Source organism: Hirundo rustica, chromosome 2, assembly GCF_015227805.2.
Source record: "Hirundo rustica isolate bHirRus1 chromosome 2, bHirRus1.pri.v3, whole genome shotgun sequence".
NCBI classification, from domain to species: domain Eukaryota; kingdom Metazoa; phylum Chordata; class Aves; order Passeriformes; family Hirundinidae; genus Hirundo; species Hirundo rustica.
The window spans coordinates 23,291,033-23,313,213 of NC_053451.1; the positions used below are offsets into that span (position 1 = coordinate 23,291,033).

Sequence of the window (22,181 nt, forward strand, 5' to 3'; positions counted from 1 at the left end):
GTAGTTTGGGGCACCTTTTTACCTGTGCAAGATGCAAATTCAATACATAGCTAGCCTGCTACTAGGGTCAATTCCAGGCTGCATGTGGGCACATCCACTTGAATGCTACAAATCCCTGTTCCTCCCGCTACAGCTACAGCATTTCCTGCCTCTGGCAGACTGGAATGCTGCCTTCTCTCCAGATGGAGATGCTTTTTCTCTCTTACCTTTTTTTTGTCCTCTGTGTCACTATTGTCCTTACACTATAAATCCAGGTGGAGGGTGGGCCGGAGACCTTCCTTGCTGTGTTCATTGTCAAGCCTCAGTAGGGAAGAAAATTCAGGAGGAAAATGGGAGTATAAGGGCTGGTTCAGGAGTTCCAGGAGCTTGTTGGCCACTACGTGGCAGAGACTTCCAAGGGGGAAGAATGTGGTTAAGAGCAAGTGGATTGCTGTTAGCACTAAGTGTGGCTGCTGGCTGCACTGGGGCATTACTTTGGGAGCTCAGCCCCAGCTCTCTGCTCTTCCCTGTCTCTTTAGCTCAGTCCTCTGCAAAAAACCCTCCCCGCTCTTCCCTGCAACACGAGTTATCCAGCCTCTCCCAGCTTGTGCTTCCTCTCGCAATCTGCCTCTTAATGCAACCAGATGGTCTGAGCTCGCCCACACTCCATGCAGGCACCTTCAGCTCCCTGCGCCTGGAGAAAGCTCTGGTCTGACCTGCTCCTGCTCAGGTCTGCACTGCGCCTGTGGGAGACGGGGAATGTTCGGGTGTTGCAGAGGATGGCTGTGGGAGGTACCTGGGAGTGACAGCTGTCTTCAGCCCTGCACCAACAGCCTGGTTTTGTGGGCAGAGTTCTTTTTCCCAGGGTTCTTTTTTCTTTTGACCACATCCTTGTGTCCACATGGACAAGCTCCCAGTACTAAAGCTCTGGAGTGTGCTGCTGTGCTTGGGCACCCACCCCATGCTATGCCACTTTGTCTGCAGTACTTAGTGCTGGTCTGGGTCCCTGGGTGCTGGCCTTCTGTCCAGCACCATTGAGTTGGCTTGACGCAATCTGCACCAACAGCTCACTTGTATTCATTTCAGATTTGGGTTTATTGGAAACTTTCAGTGCATATATGGGTTTTACTAATGATCTGTTACAAGGTAACAGTAAACTGTTGTCTTTCTGGTGTTACTCAAGTACTTCCTGTACTGCCAAATGCTTTTGGAGAGCTTTGCCTATCTGGCTGTGAGAGGGAAGTGATTCCAGCTTCCTGCCTTATGTTGTGGCTAAGACATAGTGTACCTGAATGGAATTACCCTGTCTGCCTTATGCTGCAGGTGAAGGTTAAACAGTAGTATGAAACTCATTTTAATCATGTCTGCTTTAGCTTCTGTAAAAGCTACAGTCTGCCTTTTTCTTGGAGTTTCATCTTTTTTTCTTTTAAGTACTGGATCAACTGAAACAGCCCAGACTTACACAATACACCCTGAAATATTAAACAGCTTGGGAAGTGTTTAAATGACAATTGAGGCTCGTAAACTTGGGATAACTGCTTGGTACCAAAATCAAAACACTGTGCTTGTGAACTGGCCAGTGCTGCAAACAAGGCAGGCCCTTGCAGAAGAACCCAGGTTTTAGACTTTCCATATGGAATGATGTGATCTGGATCATTAGCAAATATGGTTTGCATAAATAGCTCTTCCTTTTCCTCCTCCCATCCAAACTTTCCTGGCACAGTTAGCCAGAAACTGTTCTCTGGGTGGCCAAGTTCACAGCAGTGGTTAGGGGTCAGCTGACAGTCAGGTCTGTCTGCCCTCTGGACAAGCTGTCACCCCATAGAGTACTGCCAGCAAAAAAGCACCAGGTTACTGCTAAGGCAAAAAGAAACAGTTCGTTTCTGTACTTCCTTGGATGGAGGGGGATTCATGTCATTCCTGCAGCTGTGCAGGTGGAAATGGCCTTGGCCTCAAAGACACCCTGTGCTAGGCTTTGGTTATCTGGGCTTCATAGCCACCAGCCACCTACAGAGGCTTGAGGGGAATGACTGCATGAAGTGCAAGGTGAAACTGTCAGATAAGCTTCCATCTATGCTTCGTTTACAACAACAGTGACCACAGGGAGCTCCCTTTGGCTCTAAGACCCTCTGCACTTTGTAAGTCCCTTCTCCCTGAACTTATTTCAAGCAGCGGGGAGATAGCACTGAACAGAATTGATCTTGTCCCTTCCCATCCCTGACTCTCTTCTGTCACGTTTGGAAGTTGGGGAGAATTTCAGCTACTCTCCTGCGTAGCTGGTTCCTTCTTTCTTCTCTTTCCCTTTCCTTCTTCATCAGTAATGGGTACTGCTTCCATGCCTTAAATGCATTCAGTGTAAGTCTCCTGAAAGAAATGAGGGACACAAGGAACAAAGTGACAACATGCAGATGTGTACATGACATAACAGGCAATCAAAAGAGAACTCCTGTTCAAAGGGGGAATTCAGATCTTGAGGATTTGTCCTTTGCTGTCAGTTAGGGCTGTCACATGTTAAGCATCTATGTGTAGACCATTTCATTGGTATGTCAGTCATGCTGGGGAAAAATAACATATTGCCCTTTTCTATTCCTCTCCACCAAGAATTCTGCTCTTTTCTCTGACAGGATTCATTAGCTGGTGTTGGCTTAGCACTCTAAAGATGAAAGAGGTTTTCTGAAGAATAAGCAGGGCCTCTCAAAGAAGTTTCTTTAGGAAAAATGCAGGCTCATTTGGTCCAAACCTTGGAAGTGCAGGCAGCTGGGCTCCAATTCTTAACTGATTTTAACTACCCTATCAAATGTGCCCTTGCCCTGGGTTCCTATATGGGCAATAGGGAACCACAGTCTTGTCTAAAGAGTTTGTTATGGCAAGGTCTGAACTGTCTTTTGCAAGTGAGGAAAGAGATAAGGAAGAATGTCAGGTGATTATGCTCCTAATAGGAGGTCATACGCATGACCAGTCTCTTTCCTCGGTTCCTCCAGTTTGCTGGCTTGTTAATGTTAAAACTATTCAGATCTTACTGACACAGCACACTAGAACAGGTTTGCTCTACCACATAAGAGGTGAATTTAATTTCATTCTTCCTCCAAGGTGCTACAGATCCTGTTGGGACTGTGCACAGGCACAGCCTATTTGTGACTGTATGCAGCTACCATGCTTCCATGATGAGGCAGGTAAACAGACTTCTCTTTTCTGCTGAACTTTGACAAAAGTTTTTTTCTTCCTGCCAGAATGTATTTTATGGGACAAAGAGTGGACTGGGTGTGTCGAGCTCCAGTCATGACTGGTAGAACTGAGTGCTCTAGTTTTTGCTGCCAAGTTAGGCTGGTGATGGCATAAATGTAAAGACTCCTTAAGTCGGATTTCTAGTTGATCAACTTTGGATTTGTGAACTAAATCATCTGCTGTGGACAAAAAAGTACTATGTAATTCCTACACAATCATTTGGCTTGTTATTGTACTTAAAGATTTTCCTAAGGCAGCTTTTAGCAGAAGCTGCATGGCCAGATCTGCTAATCAGCTTAGAAAGTTTCAGCTTCTTATCCTTACTTAGGCTTTCACTGTATGTTTTTTTCACCGTATCTCTTTTTTTTTTTTCAGATTTAGAAGTCCTGTGAAGAGTGCCATTACACTTTCTTTTCCAGGCTGCATGGAAACTTAGCATAAACCTCTGCTGATGCCCTCTGTGCATATCACAGAAGCAAAACACCAGCAGTACAGAACCTGTTTCATGTGTTCCTGGGGAACAGCTGACCTGTCAAAAGTAGTCCCTGAAATAATCTCCAGGGTATATTAAACTAAAGTACAAAGAACTGATAGCAAGGGAACAGGAGTAAGTGCTAGAACTGCTAGAACACTTACTTGTTACTGTGTTCAGTAGCAATCTTCAGCCTCTCCCATAAAGCCCTTTTTTCCTCCATGATGTGATCAAACCATGCCCAGAAACACTTCCTCATGAGGCAGACTGTGTGGAAGGTACTGGATCTCTCCTCCTGAGCAGAGAGATAATCCTTGTACTGGGGAGGACAAAGAAACAGGTGAGAATGCATTTTTTTCTTCTTTTCTCTCCTAACCTCTGGCCTAATAAATAAAACAGTGCTGAGACTGTGGCAGTGAAGGGTACTGGGCACAGGAGTGGAGGAAAATCAGCAGGGAGCAGGATGAGAGGGTGGATGGTGGAGAAGCAGTGTGTGAGAGAAAATTCTGTGTGGAAGAAAGTGATGGAGAGTGAGAAGCTGAGAGAAGGTCTCTGAAAAAGGGAATAATGTGGCTGGAATGCAGATAGCGTAACTCTGCAAAGGTTGTACTAGAGGTGAGTGAATTTGCACTGTGGTGAGGGGAAGGCGTGGCAGCAGCCAGCTCTCTTGGTATTAGTTCTCCACTGTGATGCAGGCCAACCTTTAGCCAGTTCCTGAAACCCCATCTCAGTAACATATGGGAATAGAAGTCCTCAGCTCGAGACATCTTCTCCCTGAGGCTCTGCTGGGCATTCTGCAGCCAAGTCATCAGGCATTTCCTCTGCAAGCCCAAGCTGTGGTGCCTTTGTGCCACCTGAGTGAAGACAGCAGAGACAGCAGCTGGTTACCTGAACTGGTGACTACCTAAGTATAAAGCCACAGAAAACTGGGTGCACTCGAAAATAATCTCAGCTTTTTGGGGCTGCTCAAATCCAGACTTCTGACAGCTAGAATAACTTACAGGATCCCACAAAGAGGGATCAGCATAAGAAACAAGACCAGTCTCTCTACTAGGCCACTGCTGCATCACTTCTAGAGAAAACCCTTTTGAATGAGATGCTCAGTTTAACTGATTGAGAATGGGGCAGAGGCATGTCCTGTAACAGCTTAGTCCAAGCCTGTCCATAATGCTGACCAGCAGGGTGGACATATGGAACAGCTTGTATCCATCTACTTTCTCCCAGCTGGAGGCCTGTGTGCATTTGGTGAAGTACTGTGAGTAGCTCCAGTTCCAGTGACTTAAATGGAAGCTTTCCAATTTAGCCCTGGGCTCTGGCTAGATCTTCAGGATACAGCCGAGTGTTATCAGTCTCTCCCTGATAAGGGATGCCAACTCAGTCAAGTGGAAATGTTTCATTAGCAATATTCCTGCATTGAGGTCTTGGAAGCTGCCACTTGCTGTTCTGCATTGAGGACAGGGCCAGGATAGAATAGATTGTTGGTTTATCACTTGTAGTGTCCTGCCACTAGCAGTGGCCAACTCTGTACCAGCAACTTCAGAGAGAGTGAAAGCCCTGGTGATAGGCCAGGGTTAACTCCTGCAGCTAAAGTTACTTGGTTGTATCTCACTGATAAGCATTGCTGTGGAGTAAGAGAACTGGCAGGCACATGTCATATACCTTTAATTTTTCTTTTTCCTGTTTAATCCCATTTAATCAGCTATAAATGAGGATGCCAACCCTGCAGGGTTTTAATGGCTTTTCATGATTATTGTCAGATGGGCTGATTTAAAGAAGTAATATAAGGAAGGGTATGCAGGGAGAATTTTTGCTTTTTCCATCTCTACCTGGCCTAAAAGCCTATTAAGGCTTCCGCTAAGTGCTGCATCTACTTTCTCCCTTCCTCCTATGGCACCAGTCATTTCCTTTACCCTCAGCACTTACTACTAGATTTTCCTTGGCTTGCTCCCACAGCCTTTTCCATGGCACTATTCCCAGCTTTCTGAGAAGGACCTTCTCATAGTGATCTCTAGCCTTTTTCTGGAGCTGCTGCTCTTTCTCCAGCCTCCTCTGCTTCTCCAGTTCTTTCTGCAATACAAAAAGCAGTAGTTTTAATTCCCTCAGGATGAAGAGCATATTAAGCGATGCCAATAGATTATCATATTGGAGTGGAGGTTCTGACCTGGGCACAGGAGTGGGGGAAAATCAGCAAAATCACTCACCTCTAGTACAACCTTTGCAGAGTTATGCTATCTGCATTTCATATTGGAAATGGGGATCTGCATCATCTTTAGCACTGCAGACCAGACATGACTCCACGCAGTAGAACCTGTGTCCTAAAGCAAACTGTCTTCTCCTGGGAGATGAAGGTATTCCTGGACACTCCCTTGAGCTGTGTATCAGCACTGCAGTTTGGAGTTACTCTAACAGACATGACACCTGTGCCTACCACAAGTGCAGATGTAGCAGGAACCTTCTTTGATGTCCAAAACATGTCCAGAAATCATTCTGAGTTTATGCATGGACCCTGTCACTTAATCTAGCCTAAACAGCAGGGGAGGGATGTAGGTATTTTGTAACTGTCTAACACTACTTATGACTGATACTCAGGGATGAATGTCAAACATTGTAAGACACTCAATCCAAGTAGAACAGTAGTTGTAGGTTGAATTCCTGTAGGATTTTAAATGCGCTATTTGGGTTATTAGGACAACTCATTTCCAAGTAACAATAATGAAGTGCAGATATTCCTAAGTTAGCTCCAAGAGGAAAAGGTGCCCTTGATATAACTGGCCTGCTTGTTTACTTCTTTCTGAATCATGTGTTTGTGACTGGTATCACTGTTTACATTGGAGGGGTGACAAGAGTGGAAGGAATCTGAGAGTAGACTGAACATGCTGCCACTGTGAGGGGCTTATGTGGCTGTACCTCAGCAGTGAATGTCCAGCAGCTGGGGCCTCTAGTCGTGCTGAGGAGACAGACAACATATACCTCACAGGATGTTTGGGACAAAGCCCTTCCCCAAACACTGCTAGAAAGGGGGCAGATTGTGAGTCTGTATTGTGGGTGCTGTGCTGTGCAACTCTGCTCTACCAATGAAGACCTTCAGTTCACATTACTCTGGCTGTTGAATGAGTACCAATGGGCAAAGGACCTTCCTCCCTATCCCTGCTAAAGGGGAAGGAACAGGTGAGGCATTTGGTCACCAGCTTCTGCTGCCTTCTCTCCTCCCGGCGCTTTTCTTGCTGTGCTTCCTTTTCCTCGGCTTCCTTCCTCTGTCGTGCTTCCTCTTCAGCCTTCAGCTGAGCCTTGAAATGGAGAAAGGTGAAATTCAATTTGTTTCACCTGATGTTTTACAAGACCACAGATCTTTAAACTTTCCTAGTATTCCTCTGATATTGACCAGCACCTGAAACTTCAGAGGGGAAGTTTCACATACTAGACATGCTCTGTGCTCAAGAGTGAACTGTGGAAGGGACAGGGAGGAGGGACTGTTCTTTTTACGACCTACATACATATCTCTGTCTATCTATTTTTCTATGTATGTACATGTATATCTTTCTTTGCCCTAAGTTACAGTATTTGTCCACTCTTCCTCTAAAAAAATGTAAACCATATACCAATTCATTTACTGAGAACTTGATTACTGAAGTCAGTTCTGAATCCCTATGCATTGCTCTCAAGTTTCATTTCCACATGCAAAGCAGCATTACAGGTACCCAAACTTTCTTTCACCAGATACTTTCTGATCAGAAGGTCACACTTTCTAATCCTAATGCAATTTACTAGCAATGTTTTCAGTTAGTTTAATACCCTGACTTGAAGAAGGCTCCTCTGTTGGATGTGTATTACAGAATTTGTGTATTAACTATACAAACATTGTCAGTATCTTCCCTCTTCAGCAGAGATTTGCTAGAAAGCTGCAGATTTTTACTAGGTGAGACTGCATATCCTCAAGCTGCAGGTGACCAGAGAGGAAAGGCAGGGAGGGGAACCCCACCGCTGGCAGGTCCCATCAAGTAGATCTCTGTGTGTGCTTCCACCCATACCATTCTCAGCAAAGACAAGCGACAGTCATGGGGTAGGCATGAAAGAAGTGTTGGGGGTGTTAAGGGAGGCTGTTTCTAGAACTGCAACTTCAAGATGAAGTGTCTGCCTATGATACAGCAGGGCTGGTACTGCAAAAGCAGCAGTAACTACTTCTTTTGATGTGCAATGGACATTTGCTTTCTCACAAGTCATAAATTCCTGCTTTGGATAAAGGGCCTTTTCTCAGTCCCTGACTCTGGGGTTAAACCAGCTTTTCTTATAACTGGAATGATGTGAAAGACACTGTATTTCACTTTCTGCTTCCCTTACCAATTTTTCCTCTGCTTTTCGCTGTTTGGCTTCCTCTATTTTCTTCTTCTGTTCTGCCCGCTGAATCGCTCTCTCCTCCATCCCTACGGAAACAAAGGACATAAGGCTTAGTGGAAATGAGCTATGGCGTAATGGCTGAAGTTTAGTGAACAAGGATGCATCACTCTATGCCAGGCTCCCACTGCCCTGGCAATGCCAACACAAAGAGACTTGCTTCCTAGTGCCCCTTACAGCTGGCAGTGTCACGAACAAGGAACACGCAAATATTTGTGAGATGACTCAGGCCCTTGGCAATTACGTTCTCTCCACTCTCCTTGGTTGACAGGCACAACCATAAGGCTCAGTTATGAATGAAGCTGTGTTCAGAGGGTTTGTCCCTCCCTGCCATTCCTGATTGAGGGCTGAGGCTCAGAGCACGTGATTCAGCAGCAATAGCTCTGAGGTATCCAATAAGCTCTGCTTATTTAAAAGCAATTTCATGACAGCATCATTGTCACAGTGACATACAGGTTCTTGGTCCTGCTAGTAAGAAATCACTGCTTAATGCTTCTTTTGGAAGATAAATTGCAATGGAGTGATCTTGGCTGGCTATCAGCGAAGGTGTTACACACAGCACATGCAGAGGAGCTGGGAACCTGGGCTTGCTTCCTCTGCAGTTGCAAACAAAGTACAGCCTGAAGCAATCAAGAACTGGGAGGCATTGAAGTGCTTTGACCTCAGCATGTTTCCTCAGATTCTTTTCTCCTCTCAGCTGTCCCAGGATTCTCTGCCAAGGGAAAACCATTCAGTGATAATTTCTTCACTGATTTTTTTGGGGTCTTTAAACACAAGTACTTGAATGCTCTGAAAAATATGCTAGCTGTCTCTAAGGTGCACAAAGTTCAGGCAAATCAGGGTAAATGATGGCTTGGACTATGTAGCATTGGAGCTGAACACAGGTAGTGAATTATGACTCTTAATGCCCAACTGTCATGGCCAAAAGGGTCTGCTGATCCCAAAACTATTGAAACATCACAATGATTATATTTCAGACAACCTTTCATGCAGACTGTCACTACCCTGCATTGATACAGAAGAACTTGACCTAGAAAAATAACAGAACCCTGATCCTAGTTGACTGATGAAAAGGCTATATTCATGTTTATTGTGTTCCAGTGTGGCCAGAGAAGGGGAGATATCTTACAAAAGGCAGGGATCTGGAGTTCCTTCCCCAGCCTGGCTATTGTTGTCTCACAAAACCTTGGCTAGGCACTTAAGTCCCTCTGAAATCTCAACACCTCTGTCAAAGCTGAATGAAAATGACTGGCAAGTTTAAGTGTTACTTGGATGCATAATGAAGGGAACGAAACTGATGGCAAAAACCCCTGTACAGCTTCTCCGAGTCTTGTCACAGCAGAGACAACCACAGGTGTTAGGAGTAACTGCCACAAGAGTGTACTAAGTGTGGACAGTGTACTAAGTGGGACAGCAGTGTCCCAGGTTTTACAGATGCCTGACTCAGAAAGGAAAAAAGCTCACCCTCTCCTCTCACAGTGCTTGTCAGACTGGGAAAGAAAGTGCAGAATTTCACTTGCACAATATCATCAACCAGCAAAGCTGAGGCAAAGACAGACATTTCCATACAAGCTGTGGAGAAAAAGTTGTCTGGAATGGTGTTTGCTATCTAGAACAATACCTTTCAGTATAGGATGAGGTGAGGTCAGCCGGCTGGAGGGCCTCCTGCCTTGCATTGCTGTCCTTGTGTTTTCTGGCCCACGAGAATCAGGTGGGCTACGGAAGAAAAGAGTAAGGAAATTCTTCAGTAAATGTAGTCAAGCTACATCTCACACCTACCACCTATGGGCTTGTAGTTTCTGTTCTCCATGGTGCTGCATTATCCCTGATACACCTTTCTTCTGCTTCAAATGGGACTGATGATGCATCCTTGCACAGGAACTGAGTTCCAGGGCTCCTGCATGGTCTGAAATGCAGAGGATGATGCTCTCTCTTTTCATAACTAAACAGACCCCTGCTGCTACTATGGGGGACACCGGTGTTGCTGTTTCTAAGTAGATCCTACATGGAACACCTGGTGTTGAGCCAGTGCAGGGAGGGAGTGCGGCCAGTTCCTTTGAGGCTAAGTCACAGCTGAGAGGAACAGCAGATAGCACTAGCGTGATTGAAATGTGCCTGTCAAATTCTGGCTCAACTTGAGTGGGAACGAGACATGATGACTAACTGCCCCTGCTTTATTGAGGGCATATACCTCAAAGGGGTTGTATTCTTCCATCTGGATAGTTTTTCCTCCCTGGTTTGAGAAACAGAATTGTTAAACATCTGGGTTACAGCCACAGCTTTTGCTGTCTCTTCTTTATCTCTGTTCAGCTTCTGATTTTCCTGCAGTTTAAGGATCAGCTCTTGCTGTTTCTGAAGCTGCAGCCTCTGCTCCTCAATCACACGCTGCTGGAAGGCGTGACGGTGCTCAAAACGACTCCCATAAGCAGGAGATGTCTTTGGACTAGGTGCCTGTAAATGTTGGAGGACTGTGGCTATTTGATTCCTGCACATAGCCTGGTCCTGGGTGCTCAGAGCTGCATGTTTAATGGTAATCTCCCAGGCAAATTGGGGGTTTCTGCAGAAATGAGATGTGTGAACAACATCCCAACAAGACTGCTCTCTGGTCTGATCAGGTTCTTTCTGTATGAGGCGAGTTTCAGTTGGCTAGGAGAAAAACAAAAAGAAATGAGGGAAATTTGGCATTGATTGAAACCAAGCACTCTTCTGCCCTTCCTGCATAGTGAGTTTTTTTTAATGCAAATCTAGTGAGATGCTTGCAAAGCTATGCAATCTTTATCCAGTCAGGCGAGAGGGGCCCCATTATGCACAAAATGGAGGCTGTTGAAAAGAACTCTTAAGGAGCTGAGTGCCATTTCACCAGGAGGAAGGAATCCTGATTAGGCAAGAGCTTTGGCAGGAATACATTCTGACTATTTTGTCAGGGAGCACATCTTAGGACAGTTCGTGTCTCAGGGATTAGCACACTCCCTTTTGAACTGTGTTGTCCCTGCTCAGCAGTCAGGTGGAGAACAAAATTAAAAACAGTTGTTGAAGTGATCTACACAGCTGATCTTCTGAACAGTCCCCTTTTAGATGGAACAGAAGTCTACAAGGTGCTGCTTCTTCATGCCTCTTTTCCAGCTTTGATAAATGTTACCACAAAACAGGTGCACAGTGGGGAATGAGGCTGCACCTTTCTGACACATGGTCATTCTCTGAAGAGCCATCAGCTATAAGGTCTGCGTTCTGATTCCTAGGTCAAACCCTAAATTCAGTCCCATTCCTTGAGCATAAATTTTACCAGTGCAGTAGAGGAAAAATATGGGCCTACTAGGACAGTATAAGCACTGAAAGAAATGAACGCTTACACTTAAACAGAAAGCTTGACTTGTAATATGTGTGTGTGAGCTCTAATACTGACATTAGGGCACTGATGTGGTACAGGTTTTATAGACAGAAGGGAAGGTGGGGATCCAACCTGACAAATGACAATTTAAGGAAGCAATCTCTGATGCTCCTCTCTTACCTCCCTGTGATATGCAATACCCTGAAACAGGCAGTGACAACCTTTTTTTTTCCCCCCATAGTTAAAAGCAGGAAAGCTGCACTGGCATGAAAACTATCTCTTGTCACACAGTCAAGTTATTCTTTTTAAGTCTAAGCTGGCATCAAAGTTGTAACTAATCTCTCAGTAAAAGTGATCTGGGGGTGGGATGCTCACTGCAACTCAGAGTACATGAAGGGTTGTTCTTTGGCAGCACTAGAGATTATTTTTAAAACTCATCCATTGTCCTTCACATTTGCCTCTGATTTTTAGACTTCTCTCCTGAACAGCTGCAGGCAGGGATTTGAGGGTCATCCTGGGAAAGCAGCTTTCCTCTGGGACAATGTACTCTTTAATTTCAGACTGCATGAACTACATACTTTCTAAGAGAGTTCTGCTATGCCAACAGGCAAAACTATATGAGAAGGATTTACCTTGTCTTGCTGTAAATCTTGATGATGGTTTACTTCTGCTGTCCCAGGCTTGTTAGGCTCCAGTGGCCTGTCCCCACCTTTCCCCAGCGCCACAGCCTCTAGCAGCTGTTCCATCTTTCTCTTTGTCTGCTCCCTTTTCATCTGCAGCTCTCGCTTTTCCGTCTCCGCTCGGCTCCAGCACTGCCAGGCCAGAAAGCAGCAGCGCAGGAGGCGTCGCTGGTTGTGTTCCACAGCCAGTTGGGTTTTCCTGAATGAGAAAGCGTTTGTGTTATGGCAGGAGTGAGGCTTCTGCCCAGGCACGAAGCCACATCGATGCCTGAGTCTTTTTGCTGCTTAACTCTGAAGGCCCTCTGAAGCTGCACAGAGCTCCTCCAAGGAGGAGTGGGAGGGCTGAAAGGTTGCCTGCTATTCTGAATTACATTTCACTAGTTCACACTTTGCCATTTCCTGTGGCATCTCTGGGATGCAGGATAGCTGCAGAAGAGGTATCGTGTTCCCTGGCCAGCTGCATATGGGGAAGTGACAGTGTCTCACCACTGTAGCCTGCCAGACACCTGTGAAGGGAAGTATTTCTTCTGGATGATAGGGAATTCATCCAACAGCCTCCTTAATGAAATGCACTGGCCAAAATGTTCTCAGCTATACTTCTACTGAAACAGCAAATATATTAATCAGGAATAAATTTGGCAACTCATATTCTCTGGAGTCCAAAGCGAGCCAGGGTGAGTTTTCTAGGAAAGATACCTACAGAGACTGAGACACAGGCTTGTTGGAAAGTGCTAAAGCTCTTGTTTGTATCTGTGCTCCTTTTCATCTGTGCCACAACGCCTCCGGCAGACTGCAGGCAGTGTAGCAATTTTCTCAAAAAGCTGCTGTTTCCCTCCTGCTGGATAACTGACAAGCTCCTTTTACAGTCCCTGATTTCTGCTCTGCCCAAGGACGGCTGCAGTAGCAGGAATTCCACAGTAAAGGGGCACTACCTGTTTTGATCTTGGAGATGAACTTCCAATTGCTGTGTCTCCTGCTCTACTTTCTGGGCCCAAGTATAGTTTCTCCAAGCTCGCAGGGCCTTCAGTTGGCATCTCCAGTCAGCAAGGGCTCTGGCTTTTCCCATTTTAATTCTGTGCTCCAGAATGACTTTCAGCCAAGCAGAGAAATGTCGTTGCAAGCACTGCACGGGAGAGTTCCAGAAAACCAATGAGCAAGGTATGGCCTGTCACACAAATACTGATGCTCTCTGCCCTTTGCCTATCCTGGCTTTTTTGGAGATTCTTTTCAGAATCCTCATTTTCAACAATTATCTTCAGGATTAAAAAAGAAATACTGCAGAACCATGTGCAGGTCTACGAAAAGAAGAAAGGGTCTAGAAAGAGACATCATATCAAGGGGCTCTATGCTTTGGAGTGAAATACACTTAGTTCACCAAGTATAAAGGAATGAAATGGGTGAGGAACATACAATTTCTAGAGATAGGGAAAATATTTTCAAATCTAGAAATATCTAAGATACGACAGGTAAGAACACATCTGTGAATAACTGCTGCTTAAAAAAAACCCTAACTTAGACATAAATCAAGACATTTCCTAGAGTGAATTTATGACATGGCCTTAGCTCATCCTTGTTCCAGCAGGAAGCCAAACCTTTCCCCTATTGTGTAATCAGACTTGCTGCCTTTGGGAGTAAATTACATTGTACAGAGCAGCAATTTGCTATCTAATCTACCCCATAATTCTAGCCCTGTCACTGTAGACACTGTTCATTTTGATCCTCCAAGTAGGTCAAACTTACAGGACTCTGCTGTTCCCCTTTTGTCATAGTGCCTTGTGTTAATTGCATTCCTCTCTCGCTGAAATCTTCAAATGGCGACTTACAAAAAGTCAATGCATTAGCTGTTTCTTTCTGCTTTAGGAAAGTAATCAAAATGTCACTACTGCTTAGCTCAGCCAAGCTGTGTCTTTTCACATTATGCCAGTCCTGAATTGTTCTGTGGTTTCATTCAGGCTTATCTCCACAGCTTAGACTGTGCTGGAGAGAGGTTGTGTACTGCTAAACAGCAGCCAAGCCCAAATCCAGAAGATGGGCAGATGGATTGAGCTGTGAGGAGAGTCACCATAAAATCTACAGGATTCTTCTGCTGAAAGAAACCCTAGATGTAGATCTATAGACATCAATGATGATGACTGCTCTATTAATTAAGAACATTATGTGATGGATGGCATTCATACCTGCACTCAGGAAATTTATTTCCTTTGTTGAGACTGCCCATATAAAATTATTCAGTACTAAAAGATTACTCTTTAGTTGTGAATATTTGATACACATTTAACCCAGAGCTGACCATGTACCAGAAAAATGAAGGTGAAACAGAAAGGTTCCTGCTAGGAATTATTAAAGTTTGTTTGCCTTGAAAGAGCTATTGCAGTAACACAGAATATCCTACTGGCATGCATCAACTCTCAGAGCCACAGCTCAAAATTCATCCCAGGCTGCAGGATTTCTCTTTCCTCTCCCTGTTCCTGAACTAGACTGTGCAAGGCAATCTTTAAAATGCCTTCCCATGCACACAATAGGGGCTTCTCAGGCCTTTTTTCTGACACTTTCCCCCTTTATTTCCTTCCTTGAGGGAAAACAAACCTCACTCCACTTCCTCCTGTACCTCTCCTTATTTTTGATTGCCGAAGCCTTTATGGTCTCGTCTGTCTTGAGAGCCATGATTTTTCCACAATTATAAGTGAAAAGTCCCACTGAATACACTTGAGGCACAGGCCCAGTGGGGTTGGCACCTCAGGATTTCTTGCTCCTAGTCTTACAAGACACTTTTGGCCCTGCTTTCCTACTTTCCTGGTATCAGGAGGTCTTCAAAAAAGTAAAAAATTCTGCATAACCAGGATTTTTTACTTCAGGTTTGCAAGTGGTAGCCAAGGGCAGATAGCTCAGAGTCTCAGATAAAGAAAGGTGATGCTCACTCTCTGCTTACTGGTGTGAATCCTGCGCTGCAACTCCTGAGTCTTTCTCTGTTTCTCCTCTCTTTGGTCTTCTCTCTTCAGGACAAGGGGTGGTGACACAGCAGACACCTCCTGCATTGACAGCTTCTTTGTTTCTTCTTGTCTCTTCCCCTCCCTGCATGCAAAGTGAACAAACACACAGATCTAATATCATGATATCCAATCTAATACCTTCTCTTTTTGGCCAATTGTAAGAGAACCACCTGTACAGCTTAGAAATTTGAGGATTAGTTTAACTCAGCTTTCTTAAAAACCACCTCTGTAATGGTTTGGGACCCCAGAGATTACCCAGTGTGGTGCATTTCCTAAACATAGAAGGGAGAAGAAAACAGGAAATTATTTCAGTAAATATTTCATTAAAGCACTTGTATAAGAAGATTTGCAATCTCAGGGCTGCTTAAGTAAATAAATGGCATCCCTAAAAGTGGCATCTCTGTAACAATACAAGCTCAGCAGAAGAAAAAAATGATGTTTGCAGAATTCTCAGCCAAGAATGCTCTTTATTCTCTCATAGTAGGAAAGTACTGCAAGTGCTAGACTTTCAACACAGACTTTTTTCTTTCATTTTTTTCTGTGTCCTGGCTTTCATGTGGCATTAGATGCTAGGAAGGCTGGATGGAGCCAGGGAGTTGATGGAGAGAATGCACAGTGGTGCAAACACACTGCTACTTAGTGATTCAGTGCAAATACTGTAATGGCTGAGGGGAGGATAACAGTGTTCTTAGCCCACCTTCCCACTCAGGAAAAACTTTGCCACTGATGTTGGTAACAGAGGGCTAAAAGGTTTTGGGAGAGGTCAAAGTCAGTAACAGCTGTTTTGTCACCACCGCTCTTATATTTAACAAAAGGACCTTTTAAGTGGTTTTCATCTCTCCACACCCCCCACGCCCTTCCTTACATTCTCCAAACTTTTGCCACAGTGTGCTTCTTCTCAGCCATTTCCTTTCGCAGCTTCACTATTTCCCTCTGGATCTCCTCCTCCTCCTTCTTAGCCTGCAGGGCCTTCATTCTGTCCTCCTCCTTTGCTCGGAGCCTGGCCTCAGCCAGAATTGCTTTCTTCAGGGACTCTTCTTGTCTCTGAAGCTCTAAAGCCTTCTGATGCCTCATTCGGTTTTCTTTCACCTAGGCAAGAGAAAATTGGCAAAAGTCAAAGCAAACACCAAAGGCTGAAGAATTTGAAGTTCACTGTACACTGCCAGGGTGAGTCACAATCCACCTTTAAGCAAGAAACCCCATCCATAGTGGGCATTGACTGGAGAGCCTGTGCTCTTGACCAGCAAAACACCCCATGTGAGAGAGTGAAATTAAATCAATATTCCTTAATGGGAACAAACTCAGAACTGACTGCAGCTCTTCTTGTCAGTCTTCAGAAAAAGGGGAAACACCTGAACAGTTTTAGTGAAAGTTGACTGTGCAAGCTACTGCTGAATGGCTGATGTGCCCATGGAAATGCAGTAAAATTTCAGCTGACCTGTGCAAGAGTATCTTTGGATAGTTGCTTCCAAGTCAGATATTACTGCAGGCTCTGAGAGAATACTGGGGAGGCATCACTGAGCATTTACTCTAATCCTATAATCCTCCACCTTATTCCTTTTAATTGAGCTGCCTTGCCTGCTCACCTGCTTGTGTCTGAGCTCCATGATTATTCGTGGATCTGCAAGTTGTTTTTTTTCCTTGATCTCTTCAAGTCTAAGGTGTTTCACTATCCCACAGTTCACAGCTTCACTCTGCAAAAGATGCTGCAGGTATTTTTGGACAGAGGAACTTTCCATTTCACATTCCAGATAGCTGCACAAGTCTGAAATGAGAAATTCAGATTATCTCAGGCTAGTCTGAAATGAATAAACCCTTCTGTCTCAGACCAGAAAGCCTAATGTAATTAAAGGGATCACTTTCCCAGACTGTGAATGCATTTCTGATGAGCGTGGACACACTGACTTGCACTCCATTTATCCCCAGAGCCTTAATCAGTCCCCCATTGAACACGCTAGAGCAGTAACAATGTTTCATCCATTTTTTACTGGCTTGCCTCTGAGCACCTCAAACGGCTGTATAAACTTGACAGACCTCAAAAATACCTGTTCACAAAAGAAAAAACCAAATTCTCTTTTACAAAGGGAGACATTGAATGTTAATGAGGTGCATTTATGCAGCCTTACAACAAGATGCTCTAAGATCTGGGGGACAAAAATCATCACATATAATCTTGTTCCTACTGAGTCCACTGTCCTGACCTCAAAAAACTGTTATCATTCAGTCTGGCAAACCATAAGGCCTGACTTCCTTCCCCAGCACGGCCTCAGAGAGGAAACCAGGACCTGCTTTGCAGTGCTCTCACCATCAAAGCGCTCATACTTTGGAGGGGCTGCAGAAGGCTTTTCCTGAAGGACAGAGTCAGCGTCCTCTTCTCCATCGCTCAGCTCCAGTTGCAGTTGGGATTTCATCCAGTTACTGAGCAGCTCCCGGGCTACCATGAAGAAAGAGACTGATGACTTCACTTGCTTAAAAAAAATACATGGCTAAGTGTAAACTAGCAATAGTCTGGGATAGTTATATCACATGCTAAGAATGACTTAAACCTGATCTGCAACAGAAAATGAAACAAAGCTAGTAGTCCTGTTCTTATCTTCTTGATCTGTAAAAGAACAGGAAGAGAAGGTGGCAAACTTTCCCTATCACGTACATCAGAAATTAATTCTTCTCCACCTCATTTTTACTATGATTCTGCAGGCATTTGGATCACTTGTGATTATTTTCTAGCATTTATCAAGGAGATGGAATTCACATGAGGTAATTAATAATTTAGATAGCTTTCATAAGTTTTACCACTGCACTTGCAGACACTTAGATGGTTTTCACATATGCAGCCAAGGCTGTCATGTGCTGAATTCAAAAGAACCACTGTTGGGACAAACTTCTGCTTCATGTGTACAGGGTAACCCTTTGCAAGTACCACAGAAACAACTGGTGAGTCTAATTACAAATCTGTCAGGTGGCAAACTTCACCTGGGACTCAGGTTAAAGACTACAGCTACAGAAATGTACCGATGATGGATGTGGTACTCCTCAGTAAGCTCAAATGCCTATGAACTGGGTATGAAGTCCTTCAGTGGACTGTTGGCATCTCCATTCTTTGGTGGAAAAACGAAAAAAATTCTTTTTTCAGAGTTTCTTCTCAAAAGCAAGGTCAGCTCATGTGTCTGCTGCCTCACCAAACCAGCGGGCCTTGCTGCATGGGTGGCCAAGCTGCTCCTGAAGCTGGACACAGGGCTGTAAACTGCAAGGCATCAGAAGCAGCCCCACGAGAAGTGGAGCCATCCTCAGCCATCCGTGCGGTGAGGATGGACAAAGAGCTGGGATCTCAGCAGTCACTCCAGCGGGAGTCATTACACAGTGCAAGACACACAGTCAATGGACAGGAGCAAACAGCTGCTCCCAAATCTACTCCTAACACAAAGTGAAGATGCTCCCTGGTATTTCTAAGGAAATAAAGTCTTTTTCAAACTTCCTTTGAAAACAGTGAGTTTGTTGAAGAAAACATAAATCTAATGTTTGTTTTCCTTCCAATCACTTTTATTCTCTTTCATAATCTCTCCAGCCAGATATATACCTGGGGAAATATACCTGATAATAGGAAGAAGAGCAGAAAACAATGTGCCACTTGGGGAAGAGTTACTTTTTTGACTGGGATTTGTGATATTCTCGTAACTAGAGTAAAAGATTTCTGGCACTTCTCTTATCGATATCTTTTTTTACAAAGTGGGCTTTGTTTAGTCACTACCATTAAGTATTGTAGTAATGGATTCCAGGTGAGAAATATTCAGTCGAGTAGGAACAATTCTGAGGGACTGGGAGCTATAAAAAGGAAAATCCTAGCAGAGAAGGGCAGACAAAAATAATAAAGAAACATGAGGAATGCAAGCAACCTTTCCACCAAAGGAAAAGACAAGGCTTTCCAGCACAGCAAAGACAGCTCCTTTGGAGCCATGGGCTGTATAATGCATACAGACAGTGGACTGTAAGCAGGTAAGTGTATTCCTCGCTGTTAGCTGAACCTTGATGATTACAAGTAAAAAAGCTGACTTCCTGGATGGAAATAGACGATCTTAAGATGCATCATCATCTTGTTCTGTAATGCTGACTTCTGATTCTTAAAAGAATGGTTAACTGACTTTTTAAAATCCCGTCTCCTATCAGCTTTTTACACTGCAGATATATTTCTAGCACTGATGGGTGATAATTTCCCTCTTTTTTGTTTTTTAAATCTACCACAGCTTTACTTTCAAACTTCAGCAAGCCCTTTTGGGTGCAGGCTTTACGAAAGAAATATTTAGTTAGGTAATTAGTGAGGAAAATTTTGTATGGGAATCAAAACAAAACCACGTTGTTATTCACAGATGTGAAATTTACACAGAGCAACTCCCTTTCCACAACTAATCTGCTATCAGAAATATGTCAGGTAATTTCACCTGGTCTCCTATAGCACACTAACTTAGTTTTGACCACACAGTGTATCTTCAAGGGCAGTTCTTATCCTTGTCTTGACCAGGAGACAGAGAGTTTATCCTTCTCTGAGGTATGCCATTCAGGATCTGCCTTGAAGTCCAGCAACTGATCCTTCTCATGCCTTTCTCCATTAGGTGAAATCCATCTTACTGTTTCTTGCGAACTCAAGTTTTGCAAGAGCCTGTTCAGGTCAGAACCACAAAGCTGGATCAAGAACAGCTCCTTTTAGGCACCTTGTGGCAAGCAGAATTTCACCTCACCTTCCTCACAGGCCTCAGGATGAACTTGCAGCCGATCTGCAGTTTCCAAACTTGTCACAGGACTCCAAGGCCTCTGTGGACATCTTGACTTTTGAAGGGAAAAAGCCTCAGAGACAGCATACTCAGAGGCTTGGTCCATTCTCTTAAATTAAAGAAAGGAAAACATTTTTAAGGATATTCATTTTTACACTTCCTATATGCACATTTCTCCTCCAGAGAGCAAACATCAGTGGGAATGTAACACAAAAGAGCATGGCTGTTATAAGGAATAGACTTCTTTTAAAATGCATTTCTACAACTGCTTAATTGCATAAACTAGACTTAGAAGTCATTAGGCAATAAACACTCATTTGGCAATTAGTGCCAAACACAGAGACTGGAGAACACAGAGAGAATGGGAACACCCAGCCCTTGGGGGCTGGATGGAGACTTGCTGAGCTAGTGCCCAGCAACCAGCAACTAGGAAATTTGATATCAGCTTTTTGTCATAGCCAGGCTGAGAGACTTCCTGTCCCATATCCATCTCTCTGGAATGTTAATGGTCCTGACGTGTCACTATGTTTTCACAAGTAACACCTGTGCCCCAGACAGTCCGGATTTCTGAACTCCATCCCTCTGCTGCTGCCAGAGGCCCGGGATGCTGCCTGAGGAAGCAGATACACACTCCTACCTGCCACAAGAAGCAGGCTGAATGTGGCAGCATGGGTGTGCCCAAGGAAGCAAAACAAAGGGAACCTCACCCTAGAATTCATTTCCTTTGGTGTCAGGTGGTTGTGGGTGCACGACACAGTGCTTTGGGGTAAATCTCTTGTATTACTTGCCCAAAAATCCTGCAGCGCTCCTCAACAGCAGGTTCTGTGTGCTGAGTTTTATGCACAGCAACAAACCACCTTATTCTTCATAGAGTTTGGATTGGAAGAGACCTTTACAGGTCTTCTAGTCCCTGCCATGAGCAGGGACATCTTTGATAACACCAAGCTGGATGGCAGTGTTGCTCTACTTGAGGGCAGGGAGGCTCTGCAGAGGGGTCTGGACAGGCTGGATTGATGGGCTGAGGCCAGTTGCATGAAGTTCAACAAGGTCAAGGGCCAGGTCCTGCCTTTACATCACAACTACCCCAGGCAGCACTACAGGCTGGGGGAAGAGTGGCTGGAAAGCTGCCTGGCAGAAAAGGGCCTGGGGGTGCTGGTTGACAGCAGCTGAACATGAGCCAGTGTGTGCCCGGGTGGCCAGGAATGCCAATGGCATCCTGGCCTGGATCAGCAATGGTGTGGCCAGCAGGACCAGGGCAGTGATTGTCCCCCTGTACTTGGCACTGGTGAGGCTGCCTTGAATCCTGCGTCCACTTTTGGATCACTGAATTCAAGAAAGATAGAGAAAGCTGCTGAAGGGTCTAGAGGAGCGGCTGGGGGAACTGGGATTTCTTAGTGTGGAGAAATGGAGGCTCAGAGGTGAACTTATCACTCTCGACAACCACCTGGAAGGAAGATGTAGCCAAGCAGGGGCTGGTCTCTCCTCCCAGGTAACAGGTGACAGGATAAGGAGGAACAGCTTCAAGCTTTGTTATGGGATATTTAGACTGGATATTAGAAAAATCTCTTTACTGAAAGGGAGATCAGGCATTAGAACAGGCTGCTCAGGAAAGAGGTTGAGTCACCATCTCTGGAAGTGTTCAAACAACCCGTGGATGTAGCACTTGGGGACATGGTTCAGTGGTGAACATGGTGGTGCTGGGATTAATGGTTGGACTTCATGATCTTAGAGGTCTTTTCCAACCTTAATGATTCTATGATCTTCAACACCTCAAGTTACCCAGAGCCCCGTCTAACCCGATCCTGAACGTCACTGCGCGAGTTATTTCGCCTTGGCCCACTGTTCCAAGCTACCCGATCCAAACCCGGGCAGGGACTAAGGAAAACCACAGCGTCCCGACCTCCCGTGCCTCTTCCCGAACGCGAGTTCCACAAGTGCAACTCCAGCGCCGTTCGCTCGAGTGCGGCGCGCACTTCCCACCCGCCGGCAAACCGCACAGCCCTGGGAAACCTCACCCCCGATCCCGACCCTGCCTCGCTAAGCGCCCGCGATCCCAAGGAAGCGGGATCCCAGGGAGGCGTCCCTCCCCCGGCGCCCCCCGAGCCGCTGAGGGCGAGCGGGCCGCGCTCCCCCGGCGTGCCCCGTTACCTGCGGGGGGCGCAGCCCCGGGCGCTGCCCCGTGAGGGCCACGGCCCCGCCGGGCACCGCCGCCCGCCCCTCTCGGCCGTGGCAACGGAAGGGCGGAGCCCGCCCGCCGGCGCCCGCTGATGACGCCGGGCGCGGAGCCGGGCCGGGAAGGGGCGGATCTGTTCTCCGCGTCCCCGTTTTCCCCGTGTCTCCGTTCCCCGC

The 22,181-nt window shown here is 45.4% G+C and overlaps 2 protein-coding genes across 5 annotated transcripts; one reads left to right on the forward strand and one right to left on the reverse strand.

Annotated features, from left to right (window-relative positions):
- Positions 1-1,050: 1,050 nt before the first annotated feature.
- Positions 1,051-22,054, reverse strand: CCDC191 (coiled-coil domain containing 191). 4 transcript variants are annotated; one of them, XM_040054551.2, is made up of 16 exons: positions 21,981-22,054; positions 19,800-19,941; positions 17,372-17,500; positions 16,653-16,831; positions 15,932-16,155; positions 14,995-15,148; positions 13,009-13,199; positions 12,029-12,275; positions 10,260-10,714; positions 9,690-9,784; positions 8,015-8,097; positions 6,862-6,963; positions 5,600-5,743; positions 4,378-4,530; positions 3,841-3,995; positions 1,051-2,343 (listed from the first exon to the last, which is right to left on the reverse strand). In XM_040054551.2, the coding sequence occupies exons 2-16, from the start codon at positions 19,936-19,938 to the stop codon at positions 2,211-2,213; spliced, it is 2,583 nt and encodes an 860-aa protein (XP_039910485.1). In that variant the 5' UTR covers positions 19,939-19,941; positions 21,981-22,054; the 3' UTR covers positions 1,051-2,210. The 4 variants fall into 4 exon arrangements, with proteins under 4 accessions (XP_039910485.1, XP_058275184.1, XP_058275185.1 ...); XM_058419201.1 differs by having other exon boundaries at positions 9,690-9,787; XM_058419202.1 differs by lacking the exon at positions 21,981-22,054 and having other exon boundaries at positions 9,690-9,787; positions 17,389-17,500; positions 19,800-19,937.
- Positions 20,501-22,100, forward strand: LOC120747849 (acidic proline-rich protein PRP25-like). The gene is made up of 2 exons (XM_040053888.1): positions 20,501-20,504; positions 21,682-22,100. Exons 1-2 carry the CDS (start codon positions 20,501-20,503, stop codon positions 22,098-22,100), a joined length of 423 nt encoding a protein of 140 aa, XP_039909822.1.
- The last annotated feature ends 81 nt before the right edge of the window (positions 22,101-22,181 follow it).